This window comes from Nannospalax galili, unplaced genomic scaffold (assembly GCF_000622305.1).
Source record: "Nannospalax galili isolate Female #2095 unplaced genomic scaffold, S.galili_v1.0 scaffold1087, whole genome shotgun sequence".
Classification (NCBI taxonomy): Eukaryota; Metazoa; Chordata; class Mammalia; order Rodentia; family Spalacidae; genus Nannospalax; species Nannospalax galili.
In genome coordinates, this window is record NW_008356845.1 from 2,063,686 (window position 1) to 2,078,670 (window position 14,985).

Below are 14,985 nucleotides of genomic sequence, written 5' to 3' on the forward strand. Positions count from 1 at the left end.
ACTAACAAAAGCAAACACCCAGTGCTCCACAAAAGGCAAACACTCAGTGCCCCGTTCCACTCTGTGGCTCAGTGGCCCACTGTTCCAGATCACTTCCACCCCTGCCCACAATCTCCTTTAGCTTTCGCCAATGCCTCATGGGCCCACGGTCTCGCCCCAGGTTGGGAAATGCCCCCTCTTGTGTCCACATGGGTGAGACACTGGAGCCATCTTTTCCTCATGCTTCTTCTGTTCCAAGATGGCTCCAAAAGCCCCTCCCTCCACACTTACTCTCTGCAGTCAATTCTCTTGGGGTACGATTGCATTGTGGTTTGATAGAATGCATGGAATTATTTCAATTTTTTTGTATTGGTTGAGGTTTGTTTTGTGGCCCAGTATGTGGTCAGTTTTTGAAAAAGTTCCATGGGGTGCTGAGTAGAAAGTGTATTCTTTGGTGCTTGGATGGAATATTTGAAAGATGTCTGTTAGGTCCATTTGATGTATGGTATCATTTAATTCAGACATCTCTCCATTTATTCTTTGTCCAATTGACCTGTCTAATGGAGGCAATGGAGTATTGAAGTACCCTACTATTACTGAGTTGGGGTTAATCTGTGTCTTAAAGTTCTATAGTGTTGTTTTTATGAATTTGGGTGCACCAGAGATTAGTTTTACTTTGAAGTCAATTTTGTCAGATATTAGAATTGCAACACCTGCTTGTTTCTTAGTGCCATTTGCTTGGAATATTTTTTTCATCCTTTTACCCTAAGGTAGTTACTATCCTTGAAGATGAGATGAGTTTCTTGAAGACAACAAAAAGATGGGTTTTCTTTATTGATCCATTCCACTAGCCTGTGTCTTTTGACAGGGAAATTGAGGCCACTGATATTTAGTGTTATATTTAAGGTTGTTATTGAAAGGTGTGTATTGGTTGCCATCATTTTGGTTGCTAATTTGTCTAATTTTGTGTTTCCTCAATTATACCTTTATTTATTTTCTTTCATTGCCCATGGGGTATAGTTACTCCTTTCTCCTCTCTTTGTACTGCTTCAAGTATTGTTTGAAGGGCTGGTTTCATGGATGTATTCTTTCAGGCTTTTCATGTCATGGAAGGTTTATCTTTCCCCCTCAATTATAATAGTTTTTGTCGGGTAGAGTATTCTGGGCTGGCATCTCTTGTCATTTAGAACTGGAAATACCTTGATCCAGGCTCTTCTGGCTTTCACAGTTTGCACTGATAAGTCAGCTGTAATTCTGATGGGCTTTCCTTTGTATGTGGCTTATTGTTTTTCTTTTGCTGCTTTCAGTATTCTCTCTTTGTTCTGTACATTTAGTGTTTTTACCATGATATGTCATGTGGTGTTTCTTTTCTGATCCTGTCTATTCAGTGTTCTATGTGCTTCCTGTATTTGTATGAGAATCTTTCCTTAATTTCAGGAAATGCTCTTCTACAATCCTGTTTAAGATCTGGTCAATACCATTATCCTGAAATTCCTCTCCTTCCTCTAGCCCTATGATCTGTAGATGTGGTCTTTTCATGGTGTCCCAAATCTCTTCCCTATTCCAGTCACATGTTTTTTTTTATTTTTTTCCATAATCTTTGCTTGAGTGGTCCAATTCTTCGTCTTTATCCTCAAGTGTTGATATTCTGTTTTCCATTTCATTCATTCTAGTGGTGAGTCTCTCCCCTGTTGTTTCAAGTTGGCTTATTGAGTTTTGCACTTCAGTCTTCATTTCTGCCCGAGTTTTCTTCAATGTTTCTATCTCTTGTGAATTCATTCAGAAGTTTATCCCTATCTTCTTTTAGTTCTTTGATTTGTTTGTGTGTTCTTTAAATTTGTTGAATTCCTTGATCATGTTTATGATTGTTCTTTTAAATTCAGTGTCCTGGGTTATCTCTAGGGGGTTCTCCTTGTAGAACTCTCCTACAGGATTGGTGGAGTTTTGTGGGGACATAGTGTTTTGGCTTTCCATTTTATTATTCTTTTTTCGTGATTTTGTCATGTGGATTTCTTTTGTTGTTTGTGATTCTGATACGAGAATTAAGTTGAAGTTTGCTTCTGTTTTATTATTGATGTGCCTTGGACCTTTTCTTATTGGTTATATGAAGATGGTTGGTCTAGGTTTCAGGTTCTCTAAGGTTTTATTTTGGAGGGAATTGATGGCTTCAGATCAGCTACTCAGAAACACCCACAGAAGCCCAAGTCAGGTTCCAGTCAGGTACACCCAGGCTTCCTTCTAAGGTTTGGACCCCTACTAGTGGGAACCCAGAGCAAAATTTAGGAAGATCCCTAAAGGGGGGATGATTTGGGGACTCTCCAAATCAGGCAGTCAGCTGGGTTCTCAGCCCATATGCCAGAGGGAATCCGCACTCTCTGGCGGTCTGCTGAGATCCCAGCTGCTACACATAGATGGAGGTCGGAACCCACCCTCTCAGGCTGTCTGCTAAGATATCAGCCTTATCCTACCAAATCCAGGTCTGCCCAGGGCTTCGGAAGGGGCCTCAAACAATCCCAGTTAGGGGGTTGGGTACAGCGCAATTAGGGGAAGGTAATGACTGCATGGAGACAGGATCCAGGCGCTCTCAGGAAGTCCCCTGAATTCTCAGCCCCAATGCCAGAGGGAGGCAGGAACAGGCACTCTCACACATGCATGTGTTTGAAAAAGCTTCTACAATAATAAGTTTCCATATGGTTTCTCAAAAGGCCTTTAGTGTTAGTGATCTCTCCCCTTATTCCCTCCTCCACCCTGCTCACCTTTCACTACCCATTTAATCCTTCCTGTACTGTTGTTCTTCTTTCCCCTTTTATACCACTGTATTATATTTCCTTTGCCTTGAAAGAACTCCCCTTGCCCATTACTCCCTACTAGTTTCCTAACTTTTAGGGGCATTCGAAATGAAACACACATGTCTAAATTTCAAAGTTAGTGTCTACTGATTAAAGAAAACATGCAATGTTTGTCTTTCTGGGTCTGGGATACCTTATTCAGGACAAGTGTTACCAGTTCCAGCCATTCACCTGTGAATTCCATAATTTCATTTTTCTTAAGAGCAGAATAATATTCTATTGTGCACATAATTTTGCCACATTTTTCTTATCCATTCATCAACTGATGATCTTCTCAGTCTTTTCCTTTATGGGGTTATTGTGACTAGAGCAGCAATGAACATGGATGAGCAGGTTTCTCTGTAGTAGGATATAGAGTACTCTAGGTACATGCCCAAGAATGGTATTATTGGAGCTTCTGAGGACTCTACACACTAATTTCCATAGTGGCTGCACAAATTTGCCCTCCTACCACCAGTGAATAACTATTCTTCTTTCTCCACATGCACACCACTATTTGTTGTTATTTTTAAAATTTTTTATTTAATATTTTTATGTTATGTGTATGAGTGTAATGCCTGCATGTATGGAAATGCACCTGTATTGTGCAGTGCCCACGGAGGTCAGAAGAGGGCATCAGATCCCCTAGAACTGGAGTTACAGATAGTTGTTAGTCACCAATGGGCATGAAACCCAGTTCCTCTGCAAGAACAGCCAGTGCTCTTAACTATGAGTCAGCTCTCCAGCCCCCAATTATTTTTATCTTATTTTGACTGGAGTTAGATGAAACCTCAAAGAAATTTTAATTTGCATTTGCCTGGTGGCTAAGGGTGTTGAATATTTTTAAAGTGTTTCTCCATGCCATATTTTTTAATTGTGTTGGTTAGTTTTTTTTTTTTAATGTTCAGTTTTTTGAGGTCTTTGTCTATTATAGATATTAAGTCTCTGCCCGATGTATTGCTGGGAAAGATATTTTTTCCATTCTGTAGGCTACCTCCTCACGTGAACAATGATGTCCTTTGTTGTAAAGAAGCTTTTTAGTTTCATAAAGCCCCATTTGTCAATTGCTCATAATGCCTGAACTTCAGAGTCCTGTTCAAAAAGTTCTTTCCTGTGCCTATAGATTCCAGCGTATTCCCTACTTTCTCGTCTGTCAGAGGCTCTTGGGCAAACACTTTCTTGCATTCTTTGGTTTCTGAGGCATCTTTATAACGTGCGTTTCAGGACTCTCCAAGCTGTGGTGCTACGCCAGTCTCTGTTGTATTGTCCCAGTCCCTTCTCCAACTACTGCTTTCCTCTTCCCACTCTCATGGGTCCTGGCGATTATGCTAGGGCACCTAAATAATCCAGGTTAACCGCCCTACTTAAGACTTTGAGAGTCATCAGAGTGTGGGCCATGTAAAAGTGAAATAATCACAAGTTCGAGGGAATAAGGTGTGGACATTTTCAGAGGTTGTTATTCTAACACAACAGCGTGACAAATTTAATCTCTGTGATCTAAAATGCTAGCACATGGGACTGGAGAGATGGCTCAGTGGTTAAGAGCACTGGCTGTTCTTGCTGAAAACCTGGGTTCAGCAGCCAGCACCCACATGATGGCTAACGAAGGTCCATAACTCCAGTTCCAGGGAATCCAAAGCCCTCTTCTGGTTTCCATCTCTCACTGCTCTGGCCACAAAGCCTTCCTTGCTGTGCTAGGCCACCAGAGCTGCTCCTCCATCCCGCTTACTGTTCCTTCTCCTTAGAACTCTTTTCAACTGTGTATATGGCACATCATAGCTACTTAAGAAATGTGTCTTGAACAAATAGGGAATAAAATAGGAATATAATTAAAAGTCTTTAAATTCACATTCAAATTAAGTTCCCATAGATTTTTATATGCTCCTTATATCCAAGTTACATCTGGAAGTTTTCTGTTTTCATTCAGGGCTTCCTTTAGAAATGTCTCTTAGTAAATGTTTAACAGTTTGTGAGATCGTGTGCAAAAGTCCAATTCATTTTACTTGTGTAAAGTATTCTATAATCACTGGTAATTCTGGATTAGACCCACCCTCCCTGGACACTTGCTGTAAGTATAATAAATCAAAATGAGTGGAGAGTTGTTCCTGTTTGTATGGCAGCTTTAACTGATGGGTAGAGTCTCTCACTTTCTTTGCTATTCTTTAAGACTTTGGGGTGACAAAATAAGAGCTTAAAACAAATATCATTATCCAACTATTCCACCATTGTTTTATATTAACAGAGGCCAGCTTTAAACCTGGATGCCTGCCTCCCCTAAGGAAAAAAATAAGCTGCATGTTTCAGCCTTTCCTGCAAATGCCTGTGGCCACAAGACTATGTCCTTGTTGATGGTACGTCAGCTCGAGAGAACCAGCATGCCTAGAAAGTAGCCACAAAGCCTCCCTGTTCTGTTGCTTGATATGTAGACGTAAATATAGAGGCTGGAACCCTAACTTTGAATCTGGATCATAAAGCAAAGGGTTACACTCCAGGAAATAAGGGGCAACATGGGAAGGGTTGAGATTACCCAGAAAGAGCTTCATGGAATTGCACCATCACACTAACCCTTGACATTCTCTCTCTCTCTCTCTCTCTCTCTCTCTCTCTCTCTCTCTCTCCTTGTTCATTTGGGACACACAGTTGAATGCAGTCTCACTTCAAGCATCATAGAACTGCCTAATGTATAGGAATGACTTCTATAAAATGGACAGAACCTGAGCTAATGACTTTTAATTAACCTTGGAAAAATCAATGAACCTTGTGTCTTGTCAAGGGGTGTTTACTGAGAGCCCCAATTTGGTACTCCATCCAAAAAGATAATGAATGAATGTTGGTATGCTTGAGAATTAACATATCAAAGAACTGAAAGACAGTGCCCCCTTAATTCATCAAACACAGTGAAGACTGGGAAGGACACTTGGCAGTGGATGAATGAGCTATTCTAGACCTGAGGATGAAAAGGCTGGATGGTCTGTTAAATTAAGGTGGATCCAAAATTGTACTCCCCCATAAAGCTGGAGAAACTTGTTTGAATAAAAATGGAAGGAAGCCTGACTCAGGAGCACAGTTCCAGGAGAGGGGTGGTTCCAAGGGCTATCCGGGAGAACGAGTGTGCTCCAAGTTTCAGCCCAGTCTTAAAAACTAAATTTAAGAGTTAAGCTTTTTGTTCAGGTAATTGTAATGTTGGTGTAATGACGCCACACTAATGCATGTAACTATAGCTAAAAGGAGCTGTTGCTGAGTCATTCAAAGAATCAGGACACCCAAAAGCATCTGCAATGATAACCAAAGATCTTTATTTTCTATAATTAATTTCATACAATCACATTGGAAAAATAGTTGTCTCCAAATGTACTTTCACTAAAGGAAACTGACAAGATCATATGCTATTCTGAGTGATTATGGAAAAAAATATTGATCACTGAAAATCAAGTGCTCTATTCAGCTGATATCTTACACATCCATAACACAGACAGAAAGGGACTCCCCAAATCAGAAGCCAGACTCATCCCCTTAACTGAAACCCAGATCTGAAGGAAGCTTTTGAGGATTACAGAGTCTAATCTCAGAGATCAATACATTAGAGGTAAAGTCCCCTTTCAACGTGGACATATGATTTCCTGAAAACTATTTCACAAGTATCTTTTTGATCTTTGTTGTTGGTATTCTCTTAGAAATTTTGTTATTTAACACAGCAGCCTATCTGCTTAACATTCACATTTCATTACACTAATTAGCTGTTCTGATCATCTGAATACTATAAATAAACACAACAATTTCCCTCTATTGCTCCCCTTACAGAAAAGCCTCAGATAATTGGAATTAATCTAGCATCTACTTATCATTAAATATATTTTTGTTAGAAAGAATATATAGCACATGAAATTACAAGCCTTTTATGAGCTAAAGACAGATTTTAAAACTCTCAAATAATATTTACAATGTAAACATCACAGTAATTACATCAGAATAAAATAAATCACATCATTCACAACACATTTTATTTGGTTTTGCTATTGAAGTTGTTTTCTTGAATTAGGTATGTAGAACTCAAAATGTAATTACTTGGTTGTTTTCCTTCAAGAATTCTGAAAAAGAAAGAGTTGGTACCTTAAACATAAAATGCTTTTAAAATTTACAATATATTAGTTTTGCTCATGTATCCACTCATTTGGTTAACATCAATTTCTCTTTGTCTCTCCATCAATAGCCTCTGGCAAGGGATAGTGTCTGGCAGGATCAAGAGAGAACCTCTCAGTAGACTGTCACAAAGGAATGGTAATGTAAAGGAACCCTATACCTAGTCATTAAGAATTAAGCTTTTTCACTTTCACAAGGGAATTACCTACAGGATTTCTTGTTCAAAGAACTTGTCCAAAACAACTCTTATACAAATAACAAAGATGGGATCTCATAAATGATCTTACAATTTATAAAGATAAGAGGCTGCGTAATCTGCCTTTATATTTTAGTATCTGACATATTTCTTAATTTGACAGAGAAATTTTCCTGTTACAAATTACTTATTTGTTTTATTTATTTATTTATTTATTTATTTAATTTATTTTGGTGTTGGGAGTGGGACCCAAAGCCTTTGGGTAGGCCAGGCAAATGCTCCATGGTCAAGTGACAGACTCACCCTGTCTTTTATTTTTGAGCCAAGGCCTGGGTTCGGGGAAGTGTGTACACATGGGAGTGCTTTATTGGGGGCAGCTCCTGACCCCATACTTCTCTTAGATCTGAATGTATAATTAAGTTAATGATGAAAGTAACAAATCAGGCAGATGAATTTCTGGAAACTTGTTCATTCCTGATAACTCTTGAAAACATTAGATAGCCATACCAGAAACTGAGGTGAGACTAAATTGCCTTTAGCCCAAACATAAGGCTAGCCTAATATTCTTTTCTTAGCTAGAGGTTGGGATCCTACCCACCTACAGGGATTACAAATAAAGCTCTATTAGAGTCAAACACTTGAATTCATTTTATATCTTTTTTTGGCTGCTTTTGGTCTACAGTAGCAAGATAAGTGGTTATAATAGAAACTAGATACCCACAAAACTGCAAACATCTCTCCATAACCCTTTAGAGAAAAGTGTGCCAACCTTTTACATGGTGATAGCACAATTATGAAATCCCTTACCAAGTACTGTAAATAGATTCATGTGAAATGATGAAATTATCAATGCTTCATAGTTCATGAATGAATGTGTCTTATAAGCATATTTGTATAAAAGAGATTTTAAGGAACAGACTATCCTTTTACATGTATGTAAGCATATATGTATGTGTATTTTCTCTACTCAAAAAATATTTTACAGTGAATGATGCTAGGGCTATAAGACCTCTACTTATTTTATAGGTCAAAACTTGACTTTAGCTCCATGAAATTTGTTATATTTCAAGAAATAAAATTCAACCCAGAATGCCTTGATGTTGTCACAGCAGTGAACCATGCTATGCTTTGGTGCAATTTCTCCACATTTAAATGAATACCTCACAGGCATTCTTGGGACTAAATCTCAAATTAATACAATCAGCCTGGTTGGAGTCTCAAACTAAAGCCATTTTTTCCCCTCATGAATGTGAGCTAGGCTCCTGTGTCTTTTTACTTCAGAACAATATGGGCGTGAGGTTGAACAAGGAGCGCTTCTCAGAAGCTAAACTGCTCATGCTGAGCAGACTCTTCGTCATGATCAGAAGACAGCTAAGTCATTTAAAGGTGTTTACTGGGGTGGGGTCTGCCTCAGTTGGAGATGCCTTCTGAACCTTAGATAATTCTAGTCTCCTGATGGAAACTCTAAGGTGCTTCTTACCCATTGGATCTTTCCTGTCTCTGTACTTAGGGAGTAGCTGCAAACATTCACTGGCACACTCACCACTTGTCCACAGCTCTCCCCGGAGGAGCCTTTCCATCATTTTTCTAGCTCTTCGGGGAAGTCAGGAGAATCTCCTTCACTGCTACAGACCAGAAGGAGAATGCACACATTAAAACTCTCAGCTGAGGAAGGTTTCAAAGAAACAATTATAACATAATGACTAGGTTATTATCTGTGCTCTAAGATGCACTGGGGATAAACAATGATCTCTGCAGTTAGTGATTGCCCATGAATTGTTCCACAATCTTAGCATCTAAATTCAGGCTTATAGAATTATCATTTAGTGGGCAAAGAGAGTACTCTTGTATGATTACACCCAAACAGAATTATGCTTAATATTCACCATGCACATGAAGAAAACTACTATCTCTGTGCTGTGCTCAATATTTGCACACTACAGAAAGAACTGATTTTATAGAAGAGCCTGAACATGAAAATGCATCATGATTAAATGTGACAAAGTAAGGGTGCTGAAAATGCATATGAAGGGGTCTCCTGCACTACAAAATTGCTAATTGCACTTTTCAAGTTTTTAAAGTGAACACTTGATTAAACCTGCTCCCTGATTCATAGTAGCCATTCAAAGAACAGAGTTCTCAACAGCAGTGTCTGTCTGCATCCCCAGAGATGTGGGTTTTTAATTGCTTAGGGCTAACAGCCATATGTCAGTATTTACAATTTCTCCAGGGAAGCCTGACATCAGTCAAGGTTGAGAACGAGTCGTTTACATGGTTTAGAGAGTATGATAGAGAAACAGTGCTCTCCAAATACAGCTTAAAATTCGAAAGTCATTTATACTTTTTCACTTGAACAAGTTTTCTTTTTTTCCTTTACCTCCTCTTTCCATTCAGAATTGAGTTCAAGTATTTCTTTACAGCCATTTGTTTTCTAAGGCGGGTGTAGTTGTCAGTGAAGACTGCATCCGAATGTCGTTTGATCGGCACGGGGTCTTCTGAGATGTTACTGCTAAAGGATATAAGAAAATAAAATGAAATTAAAGATTTTACCAAGAAGTAGGAAATGTGCCTATGTTCCATGTATTTCTACTGAGTGTAGCTCACTTTGTCTGCAGTGAGTGTGTAAATGGTTGGTGCTTGAGAAAAATAAATATATTTGGCATCAATAAATATGTTACTCGAAGGCCTTTATTTCACCATAGGTGGGCTGGTATGCTTTACCTATGAGTATGTATTACTTTATCAAAATAAATGGAACATTATCAGCCTCGAGCAAGGAAAATAATATTTCAGAAATAAAAATAGAATTTGGAGATCAAGTAATGAGAATATATTTGTTAAAAACAGCAAACCCTCTTTACCTGACTCGTTTTCCAATGAGGGATTCAAGGTACTTTTTGGCAGAAATCTGGCCCAGAAGTCTACTGTAGTCACTGGTGAACACTCCATCAGCATGCCTGGCAGCTCTAAGACAAGGAGGAAAGGCAACAATCATTTCATAGAGTTTCTTGCTCTATAAATTCTAGCTCATTAAATGGTAAAGAAATGCATAAACTCTTAATGAAAACTGTTCACTAAAACTTAACTCGCAAAAGAAGTGTCCTAACACCATAGCCAAAGATATTTTCTAGTCACTTGTAGCAAGATATAGTCTCTATCTTTAGCCTAAGATGTGGGGGAAAATGGACCATTTTAGAAGAATATTTCATTGGTATCCCCTGGTAGATTTTTAAATGAATTGTTTTCTAAGAAATATTGATAATTTTTCTCTATGTTTATATAGGTTTTCCTGCTGCCCTAAATAAAGATACGTGCAATAAGAAAATGTGTTAATTTTGTCAAGTTCAAAAATATTCTCTCTTTGTTAATTTTTTTTCTACTGAAATACTTGGCAATAAAATCCCTTGAAGCAGAGAGGGCCTTAAGGGCATCAGCTAACTTCGTAAACATATGAGGAGCCTTTATGTACTTTATCTTTGGGGTGCCAGGGAGGAGTGTTCAGTTTGTACTGAAAAGCTATCTAGACAAGCAGTTCTGTGAATGAACAGCTTTTTTAGATATGTTCACTCTGCATAAAGAGAGATCTCTTTTCTTTATACTTGTTCTACCATGGAATCCTAAATGCTTGGTTGAGCTGGGTTAGTAGAATCTGAAATCATATTGAAATAATGCTCAACAGAATGTAAATAAATAATGTGTTGACACTGGCTTGTTACAACCCTTCCCATGAAAATCACATGTATGTATGTATGTATGTATGTATGCATGTATGTATGTATGTATGCTAGATCTGATGTTAGGATGAATAAAGTCATAGAAACCATGTTGTGGTGAGATAAAACTAGAATATTTATACTTCTAAACTATGATCCCTAAATAAAACAATGAGAATGAACTCACCTGGATGCATCATAATAGGGTGTGTCATTTTCAGCTAACGCATTCGGTAAGATGTCCGTGTCTGCTTTGAATGAGACTTGATCAGGCTCATTTGCTCCTTCAAACTGTACTCTGTCATCCAACCTATTAAGGTAAAACACCCAAAAAATGTAATGCATGCCTCTATCTGAAGACAGTGCAGCTAGTCTTGGAACTACTTGAAGCAGAAGATCAAAATCTCGGGAAGCATCTCTCATTTGCAATCTAAGAATAAGATAATTTGACTCCATGGTTTTTTGTGTTTAATTAGAATATAAATAGTAATTTTGTGTTATCTCATAAAAAGATACCATACAACTTTTATAAGTTTTTTATATCAAACATAATTTCTACTTAATTCAATCCTACAAAACCTTTCAACAAAACACACTGCCCAGGTACACGTCACAATATTCCCTTTGTGAGGTGAAATATAGCAAGTAGAAAGATTTTATACAAAGTTAAAACTTCTAAAGAAGCAATATTAGACTGACATTGATTCATGGACTTTGTGATATTTAGTATCAATTATTTCAAATGCTTTCCAAGAGCAGAGAGTAGTAACTGTTTTTCTATGTCCCTAATTTTTACTAGAAAGATTTATATTAGCATGATAAATCTCTGTATTGATCAAAACCAATGAATCTCCCAATTTATGAGTAGTTATTCAAATTTAGCAAACTTAATGAGTCCTCTGGCTTCTAACCTTATGAACTAGGACAATTTTAACAATGAATATGTTATTCTATATTACAAGATGGACATTATTTTTGCTACATATAGACTATTACCTACAAGTGAATCCATACACATTTATAATACTATCACACTATTAAAAATATGTCTCTGTGTGAATCTTCACTTTAAGGTAAACCTCCAAAGAGTGTCAGTCCCAGGACATCTTTATATCTCTGGGTGATAAAGTAGTGGAGAATAAAATGTGGTCATTTGTGGGCCTGAAGATGAGAATCCAGTACAAACATCAACACTCTTGTGACTGTTCATCTGTTGAGATAAAGTCATTGAGACTCAAATGCTGTTTTAGCTGTCAAAGCATGATATGAGGTGACTTTAAAGGTTCTAAGGGAACATTAAAGGCTGAGCTATTATGCACTTAACGGATCATAAGAAGGGACAAGTAAACAAAGAAATGATCAAAGAAATGATATTTTGCCTTTAGATTATGGTGATTGTGTAAACTAGAAAGAAAGGGTCAAGTATTAATTGACTATTTCACATAAATTTGTTTTAATTTAGGTTAAGATGAGTTTGTGCTATGCTTTGTGACTCTGAAACATGAAGCTCAGTGTATCAAACAGTAAAACTAAGTACTTTTAGTTCAAATGTAGTGTATTATGGGGGATTGTATCTTAATAGATAAATTTCCTCATGATTTTTATAATTTTGGCAAAGTGATTCTTCCAAGATATATTCCTGTTCAACATGATTTCATATCTACATAGCTCATTAATAAACTACTAATCTTATCATCATTTTATATTAAATATAAATTGAAATGAAGTTGGTCAATAAACAACTCTTTTTCTACTAGAACTGACCTGAGATGCCTGTATAGGAATTTATTACCTATAATACTGGTTTGGAAATGTGGCCATTTGTTTGTAAAACTGATCACTGATGTTACTTTCACGTACTGAAGGTAAATTCCAGGACTCAGACTGACCGGTTGATTTGGATTGGAAATGAATTTGCTCAACACTATAATCAAAATATTTAAATAAATCACACACACACACCATTTAAAAAAAACACTATCCAAAATAGTACATAAGAAATTCTCATTTAGAAGAAGGAATGTCTGCCCGTTTGAATTGAAAATGCACTTATCCTAGAAGGAAGCTTACCTCACAGCAGAAGGTGATCCAAATAGAGGCCAGGCCAGTGACTGTGATAACAGCACACTGAACAGTGCCAGAATGGCCAGAAACTGGGGCTTGCTTCTGCCTTCCATCTCTGTCGAGAGAGAGAGAGAGAGAGAGAGAGAGAGAGAGAGAGAGAGAGATTGATTGAGGCTGGCTTTCCCAAGCACACTTGGAAGTGTCTCTAGCAAGGTCATTTTGAGGGTCTAGCAATGTTTCTGAGGGCTCTTTGGAATTGGAAAAAGTAATTTTAACTTCAGGAAAGAGTTAAACTGCTATAAGATTACTGTTTTAAGATAAAGATTTCTCTTGGGTTCAGGTGTTTGAATACAAACAAACTAAATTACGTTGTGTCTGCTGCCCACCTCTAAACAGGTAGTAGATTGACTTTAGTATTTATTGAATGTTACAGTTCTATTGTTCTGGAAGCAACAAACTCCAGGAGCGTTGTTTTATGACAGAGTTATAACATTCAAGTTTAGTATCTTTTCTGCAGAAGGAACAACTTCAAGAACTTGATGTTTTTTTCCTTTAAACTTTAATGGGCCCGACTTTTATAAAACTGAGCTTTTCCCTATTTAATAATTCCTCTCTCCTAGGGAATTGTATACATAAATTTATATGTTTGTATGTACATATATGACTATAAGGTATAGATACATATCAGTAAGATAAAGGATCTTGTATATACTTTTCTCTACTCAGTATAGATATTACTACGAACTTATTTCCTTAAGCCAAGAATTATACAATGCAATTCAAGGATGAAAATCAATACCCCCAAAGTCACTGAACAACATATTGGCACCGAAACAAGTTTTTCCATAAAATCAATGTGCAGTGTGTGTGTGTGTGTGTGTGTGTGTGTGTGTATGCATAACATGTGTGTGTGATGTATGTAAAGTCTGTTTCTTTTAATTGGTCCATTCATGCATTATGTTTCTAAATACTTTCTAGATACCACTTCAGATGCTCAGGGATTTTTTTTCTCGTGATGCCCATAAAAGTCACAACATTTAAACTTTAAAAGAAGAGGAAAGTGAATACTTCCTAGGCTCAGTTAATCACACATGAAACAGCAAGAAGAGCACTTTTAAAAGTCAGTTGAAAACTTTAATAATAAATACACTCACTGAACCCTTTGTCAAAACTCTATACACAAGCAAGAAAATATGACTTTTTAAAATCTGTATTTAGTGAATAAGTAGGCAGGACAAGGAATCTTCCAAGCAAAAAGGTTCAGAACACGCAGCCTCATGATGGGAACTGAGGCTTTTCCATCCTTATAGAGTGACTTGAGAGCCTGCTATTGTTATTTTATTTTGCTATTGCAAAAGAGGAATACTATAAAATTCTTTTCAAGAGAGAACACTTCAAGATATCCTGCATGAAACCTCAAAGGAGAGAAGGAAAAGAAGAAAGGTATTTTACTTACACTTGGCCAAGCAATGTTCCTTCAGGGCTTGCTCTTTGGGGACTGTGGGAGCTGTCTCAGGTGCTGAACTCCTGCAGGAGGGAAGGCTCACCAGTCCGCCCCTGGTCCTGGGGAAGGTTTGGCTGTTGCCAGCTAGTGCTCTGCACTCAACCTGAGCAGCATTTCAAAGTCCCTCGTTTTATAGGGCTGTGCTTGGGGCTGAGCAATCTCAAAGCTCCCTGAAAGACGTCATAGTAGTAATCCCATGAGATGAATAAGTCTTGGAGTTATTAAATTGCCATCATGCCTGAGTTATATACATTTATAGCAAACAATTTCAAGATGTAATATAGAAAGAAGAAATGCACTTTTAAAATAAAAAAATATAAAGCTTAATGTGAAAAGCTTTAATCTTTACTTAGTTGTGACGAATTAAGAGAATGATTGTAGTGGTGTAGCCAGGGCCTTTAGAAAAAAAGGACTTTGTGCAGAAACAAGTGCAGAAAGCAAAAAACCTCTTGTGTTTGTTAATCTTACAAGGTAAACTTCTCCTTTATAACAAAACATCAGTTTTCTTAATGCCTTTTTATCTTTATGCTATTTATGTAGATTCTAATTTAGACTTTCTTG

General features: G+C 37.4%; 1 protein-coding gene across 1 annotated transcript; it reads right to left on the minus strand.

Moving 5' to 3' along the window:
- Positions 1–6,091: 6,091 nt before the first annotated feature.
- Vip (vasoactive intestinal peptide) lies at positions 6,092–14,510 on the minus strand. The gene is made up of 7 exons (XM_008854736.3): positions 14,377–14,510; positions 12,927–13,035; positions 11,044–11,166; positions 10,005–10,109; positions 9,521–9,652; positions 8,687–8,768; positions 6,092–6,895 (listed from the first exon to the last, which is right to left on the minus strand). Exons 2-6 carry the CDS (start codon positions 13,031–13,033, stop codon positions 8,723–8,725), a joined length of 513 nt encoding a protein of 170 aa, XP_008852958.1. The 5' UTR covers positions 13,034–13,035; positions 14,377–14,510; the 3' UTR covers positions 6,092–6,895; positions 8,687–8,722.
- Positions 14,511–14,985: the final 475 nt, after the last annotated feature.

What these genes read in the sequence shown, in the direction of transcription:
- Vip (XM_008854736.3), bottom strand. Translation starts at nt 13,033, where the DNA reads ATGGAAGGCAGAAGCAAGCCCCAGTTTCTGGCCATTCTGGCACTGTTC. An exon ending in GGATCACCTTCTGCTGTGAG is followed by an intron (nt 11,167 to 12,926) that starts GTAAGCTTCCTT and finishes TTACCTTAATAG; the next exon opens with GTTGGATGACAGAGTACAGT. An exon ending in ATTCTGAATGGAAAGAGGAG is followed by an intron (nt 8,769 to 9,520) that starts GTAAAGGAAAAA and finishes TCTGGTCTGTAG; the next exon opens with CAGTGAAGGAGATTCTCCTG.